Source organism: Pseudophryne corroboree (genome assembly GCF_028390025.1).
Source record: "Pseudophryne corroboree isolate aPseCor3 chromosome 3 unlocalized genomic scaffold, aPseCor3.hap2 SUPER_3_unloc_28, whole genome shotgun sequence".
Taxonomy (NCBI): Eukaryota; Metazoa; Chordata; class Amphibia; order Anura; family Myobatrachidae; genus Pseudophryne; species Pseudophryne corroboree.
The window spans coordinates 172,692-186,749 of record NW_026967517.1 but is presented as its reverse complement, the minus strand read 5'-3'; the positions used below and the strand labels follow the sequence as shown (position 1 = coordinate 186,749).

Sequence of the window (14,058 nt, the reverse complement as noted above, 5' to 3'; positions counted from 1 at the left end):
TTCCCCTTCTTCAACATGGAAGGGGCTACTATTCCACAATGTTTGTGGTGCCGAAACCGGACGGTTCGGTCAGACCCGTTTTGAATTTAAAATCCCTGAACATTTATCTGAAGAAATTCAAGTTCAAAATGGAATCGCTCAGAGCGGTCATTGCAAGCCTGGAAGAGGGGGATTTTATGGTGTCGCTGGACATCAAGGATGCTTACTTGCATGTCCCCATTTATCCTCCTCATCAGGAGTACCTCAGGTTTGTGGAACAGGACTCTCATTACCAATTCCAGACGTTGCCGTTTGGCCTGTCCACGGCACCGAGAATATTTACCAAGGTAATGGCGGAGATGATGGTACTCCTTCGAAAGCAAGGAGTTACAATTATCCCATACTTGGACGATCTCCTCATAAAGGCGAGGTCCAGGGAGCAGTTGCTGATTGGCCTAGCACACTCTCAGGAAGTGTTGCAACAACACGGGTGGATCTTGAATATTCCAAAGTCGCACCTGATCCCTACGACGCGTCTGCCCTTCCTGGGCATGATTCTGGACACAGACCAGAAGAAGGTGTTTCTCCCGGCGGAGAAGGCTCAGGAGCTTGTGACTCTGGTCAGAGACCTCCTAAAACCGAAACAGGTGTCGGTGCATCACTGCACGCGAGTCCTGGGAAAGATGGTGGCGTCATATGAAGCCATTCCCTTCGGCAGGTTCCATGCGAGGATCTTTCAGTGGGATCTGTTGGACAAGTGGTCCGGATCGCATCTTCAGATGCATCGGCTGATCACCCTGTCCCCCAGGCCAGGGTGTCTCTTCTGTGGTGGCTTCAAAGTGCTCACCTCTTCGAAGGCCGCAGGTTCGGCATACAGGACTGGGTCCTGGTGACCACGGATGCAAGCCTCCGAGGCTGTGGTCAAGTCAGGAGACTTGTCTGCACATCAGTATCCTGGAACTAAGGGCCATATACAACGCCCTGAGTCAAGTGGAGCCTTTGCTTCGAAACCAACCAGTGCTGATTCAATCAGACAATATCACCGCAGTGGCCCATGTAAACCGCCAGGGCAGCACAAGAAGCAGGGTGGCAATGGCGGAAGCCACCAGGATTCTTCGTTGGGCGGAGAATCACCTGCAAGCACTGTCAGCGGTGTTCATTCCGGGAGTGGACAACTGGGAAGCAGACTTCCTCAGCAGGCACGACCTCCACCCGGGAGAGTGGGGACTTTATCAAGAAGTCTTCACACAGATTGCAAATCGTTGGGAACTGCCACAGGTGGACATGATGGCGTCCCGCCTCAACAAAAAGCTAAAAAGGTATTGCGCCAGGTCAAGGGACCCTCAGGCAATAGCTATGGACGCACTAGTAACACCATGGGTGTACCAGTCAGTCTATGTGTTTCCTCCTCTTCCTCTCATACCAGAGGTGCTGAGAATTGTAAGAAAAAGAGGAGTGAGAACAATACTCATTGTTCCGGATTGGCCAAGAAGGACTTGGTACCCGGAACTGCAAGAAATGCTCACAGAGGACCCATGGCCTCTGCCTCTCAGACAGGACCTGTTGCAACAAGGGCCCTGTCTGTTCCAAGACTTACCGCGGCTGCGTTTGACGGCATGGCGGTTGAACACTGGATCCTAGCGGAAAAAGGCATTCCGAAGAAGTTGTTCCTACGCTGATAAAGGCTAGGAAGGACGTGACAGCAAAGCATTATCACCGTATATGGCGAAAATATGTTGCTTGGTGTGAGGCCAGGAAGGCCCCTGCAGAGGAATTCCAGGTGGGCCGGTTCCTGCACTTCCTACAGTCAGGAGTGTCTATGGGCCTAAAATGAGGGTCCATAAAGGTCCAGATTTCGGCCCTATCCATTTTCTTTCAAAAGGAACTGGCTTCACTGCCTGAGGTTCAGACGTTTGTTAAGGGAGTGCTGCATATTCAGCCCCCTTTTGTGCCACCAGTGGCACCATGGGATCTTAACGTGGTGTTGGGTTTCCTGAAATCCCACTGGTTTGAGCCACTTAAAACCGTGGAGCTAAAGTATCTCACGTGGAAAGTGGTCATGCTGTTGGCCTTAGCTTCGGCTAGGCGTGTGTCAGAATTGGTGGCTTTATCATGTAAAAGACCCTATCTGGTTTTCCATATGGACAGGGCAGAATTGCGGACACGTCCGCAATTTCAGCCAAAGGTGTTGTCATCTTTTCATTTGAACCAACCTATTGTGGTGCCTGCGGCTACTCATGACTTGGAGGATTCCAAGTTGCTTGACGTAGTCCGGGCTTTGAAGATTTATGTTACCAGAACGGCTGGAGTCAGGAAGACTGACTCGCTGTTTATCCTGTATGCATCCAACAAGCTGGGTGCTCCTGCTTCAAAGCAAACTATTGCTCGCTGGATCTGTAACACGATTCAGCAGGCTCATTCTGCGGCTGGATTGCCGCATCCAAAATCAGTGAAAGCCCATTCCACAAGGAAGGTGGGCTCTTCTTGGGCGGCTGCCCGAGGGGTCTCGGCAGTACAGCTTTGCCGAGCTGCTACTTGGTCAGGTTCAAACACATTTGCAAAATTCTACAAGTTTGATACCCTGGCTGAGGAGGACCTTGTGTTTGCCCAGTCGGTGCTGCAGAGTCATCCGCACTCTCCCGCCCATTTGGGAGCTTTGGTATAATCCCCATGGTCCTTACGGAGTCCCCAGCATCCACTAGGACGTTAGAGAAAATAAGATTTTACTCACCGGTAAATCTATTTCTCGTAGTCCGTAGTGGATGCTGGGCGCCCGTCCCAAGTGCGGACTTTCTGCAATACGTGTATATAGTTATTGCTTACTAAAGGGTTATGTTATGTGGCATCCGTTGAGTGATGCTCGTTTGTTATTCATGCTGTTAACTGGGTATGTTATCACAAGTTGTACGGTGTGATTGGTGTGGCTGGTATGAGTCTTACCCTGGATTCCAAAAATCCTTTCCTTGTACTGTCAGCTCTTCCGGGCACAGTTTCCTTAACTGAGGTCTAGAGGAGGGGCATAGAGGGAGGAGCCAGTGCACACCAGGTAGTACTAAATCTTTCTTTAGAGTGCCCAGTCTCCTGCGGAGCCCGTTTATTCCCCATGGTCCTTACGGAGTCCCCAGCATCCACTACAGACTACGAGAAATAGATTTACCGGTGAGTAAAATCTTATTTTTTACCATTTATTCCCCAACAGCAAAAGAAAATATCACCGTATCAGATGCAGTCCTTTCGGTCGCAAAAGTCCAGAAGAGGTCGGGGGTCCTCCTTCCTTGCCAGAGGTAAGGCTGGAGGGATAGAGAACCCGCTTCGGCCAGTGCCCAGGAACAAATGTCCTCCCCGGCTACTTCAAAACGCTCAGCATGACGCTGGGGCTCCCCTGAGGGAGTCTGCACCGGTGGGGGCACGTCTTCGACTTTTCAGCCAGGCCTGGGTCAGCTCAGACCTGAATCCTTGGGTGTTGGAAATAGTTTCCCTGGGTTACAAACTGGAATTCGAAGAGGTGCCTCCGCGCTGATATTTCAAGTCGGCATTACCAGCTTCTACACCAGAACGGAATGTAGTGTTAGCTGCAATTCAAACGCTGTGTCTACAGCAACTAATTATCAGGGTTCCCTTGAACCAGCAGGGAAGAGGCTACTACTCAACCCTCTTTGTGGTCCCGAAACCGGACGGTTCGGTAAGACCTATTTTGCATCTAAAATCCCTAAACCTGTACATGAAAAGATTCAAATTCAAGATGGAATCCCTCAGGACGATTATAGCCAGTATGGTGTCACTGCACATAAAGGATGCGTACCTTCATGTCCCCATATATCCCTCCCATCAGGAATACCTAAGATTCATTGTACAGGATTGTCATTACCAATTTCAGACGATGCCGTTTGGGCTTTCCACGGCCCTGAGGATTTTGTCAGAAATCATGGTGCTCCTGCGCAAGCATGGAGTCACAATTATCCCATACTTGGACGATCTCCTGATAAAGGCGAGATCAAGAGAGAAAATTGCTGAACAGTGTAACGCTCTCTCTGAGAGTGCTCCAGCAACACGGTTGGATTCTGAATCTACCGAAGTCACAGTTGATTCCGACAACTCGACTAATGTTCCTAGGTATGATACTGGATACGGAACAAATGAAGGTTTTTCTTCCGTTGGGGAAGGCCCAGGACATCCAGAACATGGTCAGAGACCTGCTAAAACCGAAAAGGGTTCAACAATGCACTCGAGTTCTGGGAAAAATGGTGGCGGACTACGAGGCCATCCCCTTCGGCAGGTTCCATGCGAGGACGTTTCAATGGGACTTTCTGGACAAATGGTCCGGGTCGCATCTGCACTTACATCAAGGGCCAGGGTGTCTCTCCTATGGTGGCTACAAAGTGCTGACCTGCTGGAGGGTCGCAGGTTCGGAATTCAGGACTGGATCCTGGTAACCACGGACGCAAGCCTCCGAGGATGGGGAGCAGTCACCCAAGGAAAACATTTTCAGGGACTGTGGTCAGACCAGGAATCCTGTCTACACATTAACGTGTTGGAACTCAGGGCCATATACAACGGCCTTCGACAAGCGTAGAGTTTTCTTCGAAACCTACCAGTTCTGATTCAATCAGACAATGTCACAGCAGTGGCTCATGTGAACCACCAAGGCGGGACAAGAAGCAGAGTCGCGATGGCGGAAGCCGCAAGGATTCTTCGCTTGGCGGAAAATCACGTAAGCGCTCTGTCGGCTGTTTTCATTCCGGGAGTGGACAACTGGGAAGCAGACTTCCTCAGCAGACACGATCTCCATCCAGGAGAGTGGGGACTTCATCAAGAAGTCTTTGCAGATATAACACGTCTTTGGGGAATTCCTCAAATAGACATGATGGCGTCACGCCTCAACAAAAAGCTTCGGAGGTATTGTGCCAGGTCTCTGGACCCTCAGGCAGTAGCAGTAGACTACCTGGTAACACCGTGGGTGTTCCACTCAGTCTCCATGTTTCCTCCTCTTCCTCTCATCAAAAAAGTGTTGAGGATCATAAGGCGAAGAAGAGTACAGACGATACTCGTTGTTCCAGACTGGCCTCGAAGGGCCTGGTACTCAGATCTTCAAGAGATGCTCACAGGAGATCCCTGGCCTCTCCCTCTGAGGGAGGACCTGTTGCAACAGGGGCCCTGTATATTCCAAGACTTACCGCGGTTACGTTTGACGGCATGGCGGTTGAACGCCGAATCCTAGCGGAGAAGGGGATTCCGGAGGAGGTCATCCCTACTTTAATAAAGGCTAGGAAGGAGGTGACGGTGAAACATTATCACCGTATCTGGCGAAAGTATGTGTCTTGGTGTGAAAACAAGAACGCGCCTATGGAAGATTTTCATTTGGGGCGTTTTCTCCACTTCCTGCAGACAGGAGTGGATATGGGCCTGAAATTAGGTTCTGTTAAGGTACAGATTTCAGCCCTTCGATTTTCTTTCAGAGGGAATTGGCTTCTCTTCCAGAAGTCCAGACGTTTGTAAAGAGAGTGCTGCACATCCAGCCTCCTTATGTGCCTCCAGTGGCACCGTGGGACCTGAACGTGTTGTTGCAGTTCCTAAAATCACACTGGTTTGAACCACTTAACAGGGTTGAGTTTAAATTTCTTACCTGGAAGGTGGTCATGTAGTTGGCCTTGGCATCGGCAAGGAGAGTGTCAGAATTGGCGGCTTTGTCACACAAGAGCCCCTACTTGATTTTTCATGTGGATAGAGCGGAATTGAGGACACACCCTCAATATTTGCCTAAAGTGGTTTCTTCATTCCATCTGGTGCCTGTGGCTACGAGTGACTTGGAGGATTCCAGGTCCCTGGACGTAGTCAGGGCTTTGAAGATTTATGTAGCCAGAACGGCTAGAATTAGGAAAACAGAGGCACTGTTTGTCCTGTATGCTGCTAATAAGATTGGCGCACCTGCTTCGAAGCAGACTATTGCTCACTGGATCTGTAATACGATTCAGCAGGCTCATTCTGCGGCTGGATTGCCGGTTCCAAATTCGGTTAAGGCCCATTCCACTAGGAATGGTGGGCTCTTCTTCGGCGGCTGCCCGAGGCGTCTCGGCATTACAGCTTTGCCGTGCGGCGACTTGGTCGGAGTTTGATACCCTGGCTGACGAGGACCTAGCTTTTGCTCAGTCGGTGCTGCAGAGTCATTCGCACTCTCCCGCCCGATTGGGAGCTTTGGTATAAACCCCATGGTCCTTACGGAGTCCCCAGCATCCTCTAGGACTTAAGAGAAAATAATATTTTAAACCTACCGGTAAATCTATTTCTCCTAGTCCGTAGAGGATGCTGGGCGCCCGTCCCAGTGCGGAAACTCTGCAAGACTTGCATATAGTTGTTGCTTACATAAGGGTTATGTTACAGTTGGAGTCGGTTTTGGACCGTCACTGTTGTTGTTCATACGGTTAACTGGTTATGTATGTTCCAGGTTACATGGTTTGATTGGTGTGGGCTGGTATGAATCTTGCCCTTGGATTTTTAAATCCTGCCTTGTATTGTCCATCTCCTCTGGGCACAGTTCTCTAACTGAGGTCTGGAGGAGGGGCATAGAGGGAAGAGCCAGTGCACACCCATAGGAAAAGTTCTATTTAGGTGCCCATGTCTCCTGCGGAGCCCGTCTATACCCCATGGTCCTTACGGAGTCCCCAGCATCCTCTACGGACTAGGAAAAATAGATTTACCGATAGGTTTAAAATCTTATTATAAATGAATTCCTTCTAACACCGCACAACTGCTCAGTGCCCAGACATTTGTGAGCAAAATAAAAAATCTATGGAGAAATATCACCAATAACTTTTTGCGGCTAATTGGTTAGGGAGTTTTTGCGATGAACTGAATCCCCCCCACACAGTGTTTATACATACAGTATGATGTTCCATTGAGATTACCGCTGGAGGAAACTCTGCCACAATATTATTAAATGTGTAATTTATCCCATCCTCGTATAGGTGTAATATATAAATATATTCTTACTGACCAGGATTACCAGCACTGAATCAATTATCACCCAATATAATATACATGCCGATGTTTAACAACAAATACACTTGTTTCTTTATTACTTTATTCACCTTTATACATTTACCTTTGTGTTTAATATATCACTGATTTATCTTACATACTTTACTGTACTTAATAAAGGTTATATATTATTTATTAGTGCACAAACAGGACAGCACTTTCTCTTCTTTGCTGTTTTATTATTGCAAAGCCCATGTCACCTCTAGTAATCCCACATGAGCGTCCATGTCACCTCTAGTAATCCCACATGAGCGTCCATGTCACCTCTAGTAATTCCACATGAGCGTCCATGTCACCTCTAGTAATCCCACATGAGCGCCCATGTCGCCTCTAGTAATCACACATGAGCGTCCGTGTCACCTCTAGTAATCCCACATGAGCGTCCATGTCACCTCTAGTAATCCCACATGAGCGTCCGTGTCACCTCTAGTAATCCCACATGAGTGTCCATGTCACCTCTAGTAATCACACATGAGCGTCCGTGTCACCTCTAGTAATCCCACATGAGCGTCCGTGTCACCTCTAGTAATCCCACATGAGCGTCCATGTCACCTCTAGTAATCACACATGAGCGTCCGTGTCACCTCTAGTAATCCCACATGAGCGTCCATGTCACCTCTAGTAATCCCACATGAGCGTCCGTGTCACCTCTAGTAATCCCACATGAGTGTCCATGTCACCTCTAGTAATCCCACAGGAGCGTCCATATAACCTCTAGTAATCCCACATGAGCGTCCATGTCACCTCTAGTAATCCCACATGAGCGTCCTTGTCACCTCTGGTAATCCCACATGAGTGGCCATGTCACCTCTAGTAATCCCACATGAACGTCCATGTCACCTCTAGTAATCCCACATGAGCGTCCATATAACCTCTAATAATCCCACATGAGCGCCCATGTCACCTCTAGTAACCCCACGTGAGCATCCATGTCACCTCTAGTAACCCCACATGAACATCCATGTCACCTCTAGTAACCCCACGTGAGCGTCCATGTCACCTCTAGTAACCCCACGTGAATGTCCATGTCACCTCTAGTAACCCCACATGAGCGTCCATGTCACCTCTAGTAACCCCACGAGCGCCCATGTCACCTCTAGTAACCCCACATGAGCGTCCATGTCACCTCTATTAACCCCACATGAGCGTCCATGTCACCTCTAGTGATCCCACATGAGCGTCCGTGTCACCTCTAGTGATTCCACATGAGCGTCCATGTCACCTCTAGTAATCCCACGCGAGCGTCCATGTCACCTCTAGTAACCCCACGTGAGCGTCCATGTCACCTCTAGTAACCCCACATGAACGTCCATGTCACCTCTAGTAATCCCACATGAGCGTCCATGTCACCTCTAGTGATCCCACATGAGCATCCGTGTCACCTCTAGTGATCCCACATGAGCGTCCATGTCACCTCTAGTAACCCCACATGAGCGTCCATGTCACCTCTAGTAATCCTACGTGAGCATCCGTGTCACCTCTAGTAATCCCACGTGAGCGTCCGTGTCACCTCTAGTAATCCCACGTGAGCGTCCTTGTCACCTCTAGTAATCCCACGTGAGCGTCCCTGTCACCTCTAGTAATCCCACGTGAGCGTCCCTGTCACCTCTAGTAATCCCACGTGAGCGTCCCTGTCTCCTCTAGTAATCCCACGTGAGCGTCCGTGTCACCTCTAGTAATCCCACGTGAGCGTCCGTGTCACCTCTAGTAATCCCACGTGAGTGTCCGTGTCACCTCTAGTAATCCCACATGAGCATCCACGTCCCCTCTAGTAATCCCACATGAGCGTTCAGTGTTGATCAAGCTCCATTCTAAGCATCCTAGCTTTTTTTGTTTTTTAATAAACATAAAAGCAATGATTACAGGTAAAAATGTCAGTTATAGAATTATATATTGTATCCTGTAACACCCTGGGTCTTGTCTACTCATTATATATATTAATGTATTTTATTTCCAGCAGATGGACACACAAGCAGGAATATCTCAGAAGGACATCTAATGTTATCCCTAGATTCTGAAATAACAGATGATGACAGTAGACAGGATTCTCCAGGAGCTAACCCCATTACCCCAATTATTCATCCAGCTCTATCAGCTGATCCCTCTGATACTGGGAAATGTTCTCCTGATCACTCTGATATTGGTGCATCTGTTACAGCTCTGACAGTAGATACAGTGTTTCCTTGTTCTATAGATGCCAAATGTTTTACACAGAACACAAAGCCTATTACCCATCAGCCAGCTAAGGCAGGGGACGGGCCATTTCCATGTTCTGAGTGTGGGAAATGTTTTACATATAAATCATATCTTGTTAGACATGAGAGAAGTCACACAGGTGAGAAGCCGTATTCCTGTTCTGAGTGTGGGAAATGTTTCGCATATAAATCATTTCTTGCTACACATCAGAGAAGTCACACAGGTGAGAAGCCATATTCCTGTTCTGAGTGTGGGAAATGTTTTGCATACAAATCACATTTTGTTATTCATCAGCATGCTCACACAGGTGAGAGGCCATTTTCCTGTTCTGAGTGTGGGAAATGTTTTACATATAAATCATATCTTGTTAGACATGAGAGAAGTCACACAGGTGAGAGGCCATTTTCCTGTTCTGAGTGTGGGAAATGTTTTGCATGTAAATCAGTTCTTGTTACACATCAGAGAAGTCACACAGGTGAGAAGCCATTTTCCTGTTCTGAGTGTGGGAAATGTTTTTTATTGACATCACATCTTGTTACACATCAGAGAAGTCACACAGGTGAGAAGCCATTTTCCTGTTCTGAGTGTGGGAAATGTTTTTTATCGACATCACATCTTGTTAGTCATCAGAGAAGTCACACAGGTGAGAAGCCGTACTCCTGTTCTGAGTGTAGGAAATGTTTTGCACAGAAACCAGCTCTTGTTATACATCAGAGAAGTCACACAGGTGAGAAGCCATATTCCTGTTCTGAGTGTGGGAAATGTTTTTTATCGACATCACAACTTGTTAGTCATCAGAGAAGTCACACAGGTGAGAAGCCGTACTCCTGTTCTGAGTGTGGGAAATGTGTTGCATGGAAATCACATCTTGTTATTCATCAGAGAAGTCACACAGGTGAGAAGACGTATTCCTGTTCTGAGTGTGGGAAATGTTTTGCACACAAATCACATTTAGTTACACATCAGAGAAGTCACACAGGTGAGAAGCCATTTTCCTGTTCTGACTGTGGGAAATGTTTTTCATCGACATCACATCTTGTTAGACATCAGAGGAGTCACACAGGTGAGAAGCCATAATCCTGTTCTGAGTGTGGGAAATATTTTGCACGGAAATCAGTTCTTGTTAAACATCAGCGATTTCACAGATGAGAAGCCATTTTCATGCTGTGAGAGAAATAAATCTGCTCTTGTTGAACATATTAGACATTACCCAAGTCCGAAACCATTTACATCTTCTGGAGTATAATTATCACTGTCGTCCAATGTTCCTCAAGGGTGAATCCGATCTCCTATGCTTTATAAAATATACATGCTACCACTGGGTGATATAATCAGACGTCATGGCCTGATCTACCACTGCTATGCAGATGACCTGCTTTTTGCTCCATGTACTGAGAACCTAATACCAATAAATGGTTGTCTAGCTGAGCGCCAGGGGTGGATGATGCCAGTTGGCTGTGACTCAGTCTTTGTGAAACATAATAGAAGCTCCCAAACAAAGGACAAGACTACAGCTTTACCAACCATCTGGATTTATGCTTTGGTGTTCAGAATCGCAAAATACTGAACGTGTGCTGAATCTTTGTGTTGTCCTGGTATGTGGATGACACAGACATCAGGTATCCGCCACATACAAATCCTCATTCTTCCATCTGTGGACCATAACCAGAATCAAGCTCTTGATTCCCTCAGAAGTTCATAGACTACTGCAATGCCATCTACCTGGGTCACCCAGCAAAAGAATTACAGAGCTTTCAGGTTTTCCAAAAGGTGGAGAAAGTAAATTCTCTTCCCAATTGGAGAGTAACCCGCACCAGGATATAACTGTCCTGATAGTTTATGTACTTGGGGTACCTTTATATTAAATAATACCACTATCACAATTAAGTGAATAAATCGTGGGACATTCTCAAGGTAATTATAGGTGCTACCAACTGATTTAGGTCAAGGAATAAAGTAAAATCCCCAAAGGGAGGGGAAAGAAAAAATAAATCATTTTTTTTGTGCGGTGCACACAACCCAATATCCAATATATTAAAATATTTTTCTTTATTGATAAATTGTTAAAAAATCCCTATGTTATTCGTATTTATAGGCAAAATTGCCACACTTAATATTTATTAATTTTATGTATAATTAAGGATATTAATCAGACTAGTATTGTCCTTAAATTTGTAATCAAGCGAAGTAATAAAAGATAGTAAGGAAAGTGAAAAAGAATGAAAATTAAGTGAATAAAGATTAAAAACAAAGCTGGTGTGTCGAGTGCCTTTTGTATTTATGTAATAAGATGGTCCTAATGTGCGTAAACCGTACTGGTTCCCACTGAGTTATATTGACATAAAAGGTTCTTACTGGGAAATACGTGAATATTTAACTGCAATAATACTCATTACTGGGATGTGTTCCACAGATGCAATATGGTATTAATAATTATGATAGTAAATGTGTGTCGGTTAACAGATGATTTCAGACAGAGACACAGATCCTATATTGTAATAGTTATTGCAGGTTCCACACGATCCCATCCCTGGGGTGTTGCATATTATGCCTGCAGAGTTCGTTTACTCAAGGTGATTTATTGTGTCTTTTATTGTAGTGCAAAAGATACATGTGAGGTAAGAGATAAGTCACTCAATAGAGCACCCAAAGTTGTCACATTACCCACATCAAGTGCTATATAGGCACAGTTGCCTGAATAATATTGGCAAGCTGGACTGTGAATTTGCTATAAAATATTATTGTCACTACAATGTCCTGCTGAATCACCACCTTTAATTTCCCATGTGATCTGTGACTCAGAAAAGATCCAAAGATAGTCAGTTGACACAGTAATTTGGGCCAGCAATAACTCCTATGTGGTCATCCAGCGCCCCATCTGATATGATGTGCACGATTTAAATATATCACCGTGCAATCTGTAGTTGCAGTTAGTGCCTCTATAGTTGGATTCTTGCTTTCTGCTGCTAATATTGCGCAGTTCTCATTCTCATTAATAGAGATCTCGATCCAACTCAATCCATATGCTTATACACTTGGTAATAAGCGTACTCCTGCTAGATGTTTAGCGGTGCAGTGATTGCTTTCAAGTGTCTAACAGTCGTATATATTATTGCAATTAGACAGGCAATTACACCGCTCATCTGGTATGCTGTATGCAGGTTGATGATAACACATTCACCTATGTTTTTAATTGCTATAAACTCCACCTATAAGTTTGGCAGTGCAGTGATTGTTATGGTGCAGCACGTCAGTGAAATGTCACAATGGAGATTATTGATTCCTGAGGATACTGCTGTAAGTTTGGTAGTACTGTAATTCGTTTCTAATTTCTAACAGTCACGTATGTTTTACAGTAGCACGGGCGGTTGTACCGCTCGTCAGGTACACTGTATACAGGCTAATAATAGCACATTCTCCTGTGTAGATACTGCTACAAGTTTGGCTGTGCCGTAATTAGTTTCCAATTTCCAACAATCACATATGTTTCACAATGAGACGAGCGGTTGCACCGCTCGTTAGATACACTGTATACAGGCTAATAATAACACCTTCTCCTGTGATCTTAATTATCAATACTTCTACTATATGTTCATCAGTGCAGTAATTAATTTCAGATTTCTACCAGTCACATATAGTATTATGACTGGGCGGGCAGTTGCACCGCTCGTCGTAACGCTATCTGCAGGTTAACAGAGGCACATTCTCCTATGTACGTACACACATTTGATCGGACACTTTTTCTAACATTTATATATTGCACATTAGACACATCAGCCTAACGCCAATGCACATTTCGCTCATAGGCTTCCTCAGGGCACTATATCTTGCAGCTAGTACAGAATGCAGCAGCCAAGCTGTTACCTGACCAGCCCGTTCCAGCCTCATAACACCCATTCTCTACTCCCTTCACCGGCTGCCTGTAAGATGACAAATCTATTTCATAATTAGCTAAATGACCTTCCCAGCCCAACATTACATGGTCCAAGGTACTAGAAGCAGCTTCTGCCTCCTTACTGCCCTGCTGGCTTCTACAGATGAAGGACTGTTACCAGCAGTACCAAGAATCTCCTGTAATTCATTTATGGGTTGAACGTTTAGCTTTGACCATGGAACTCACTGCCTTGCACAGTCCAAGAGGCCTCCACTCTAGAGACCTTCACAAGCAGACTGATGACTGCTACTCACACTTTTCATTAATGTACCTCTATTTACTTCCTAAATAATACATCCCAAATGCTTAGGTCTTTATTCTGCTGTTTATTTTGTATCTTGTGCTTTGTGTAAATGTGAATGTGTAATGCCAGTTTCCACAATCTGTATTGCTGCACGACAATATGGCGGCCATTGGAACGTGTTTTCACTTCTTGTAGTTTACCTAACTTGTTGCAGACACTCATCTTGACATGGAGTGTTTTCTGATACAAGATCCTATCCATATATACCCTGTACATTATCATGTGCATTAGAGTCACCCGGGTTCCATCTGCGGTGGTTTGTTGTATGTTACATCTATATGGTGCGGATACTCCCCTGTATGATTTCATAATAAAAGCTTTTGTTTGCATCTAATTATTGCATTATAGCTTTTATTTTTTTATCTGTTTTATATTCCCGTCTGAGTAATTACGCCATAATATCTAATCTCGGAGTGGACCCCAAAAGATGTAAAGAAACCGTGTAAGTTTTCCATCATTCTGTTTCATATAAGCATACAGGTAAGTGATGGCACGGTGGTCACTGACCGTCACATTCCGGTGGTATAATGGAAGTGGACTGTCTGGGCTTATTCTAGTCTACTGCAGAAATAAAAAACTCAGCCTTTATCCTGCTTATAAAAATGACAAA

At 45.6% G+C, this 14,058-nt stretch overlaps 1 protein-coding gene across 1 annotated transcript in view; it reads left to right on the top strand.

Moving 5' to 3' along the window:
* LOC134983892 (oocyte zinc finger protein XlCOF22-like) overlaps positions 1-13,782 on the top strand; it is a 630,483-nt gene extending 616,701 nt beyond the window's left edge. Inside the window, exon 6 of the mRNA XM_063949501.1 lies at positions 8,972-13,782. Coding sequence (XP_063805571.1) covers positions 8,972-10,287 — 1,316 coding nt within the window. The 3' untranslated portion in view covers positions 10,288-13,782. The remainder of the gene's footprint in view (positions 1-8,971) is intronic.
* Positions 13,783-14,058: the final 276 nt, after the last annotated feature.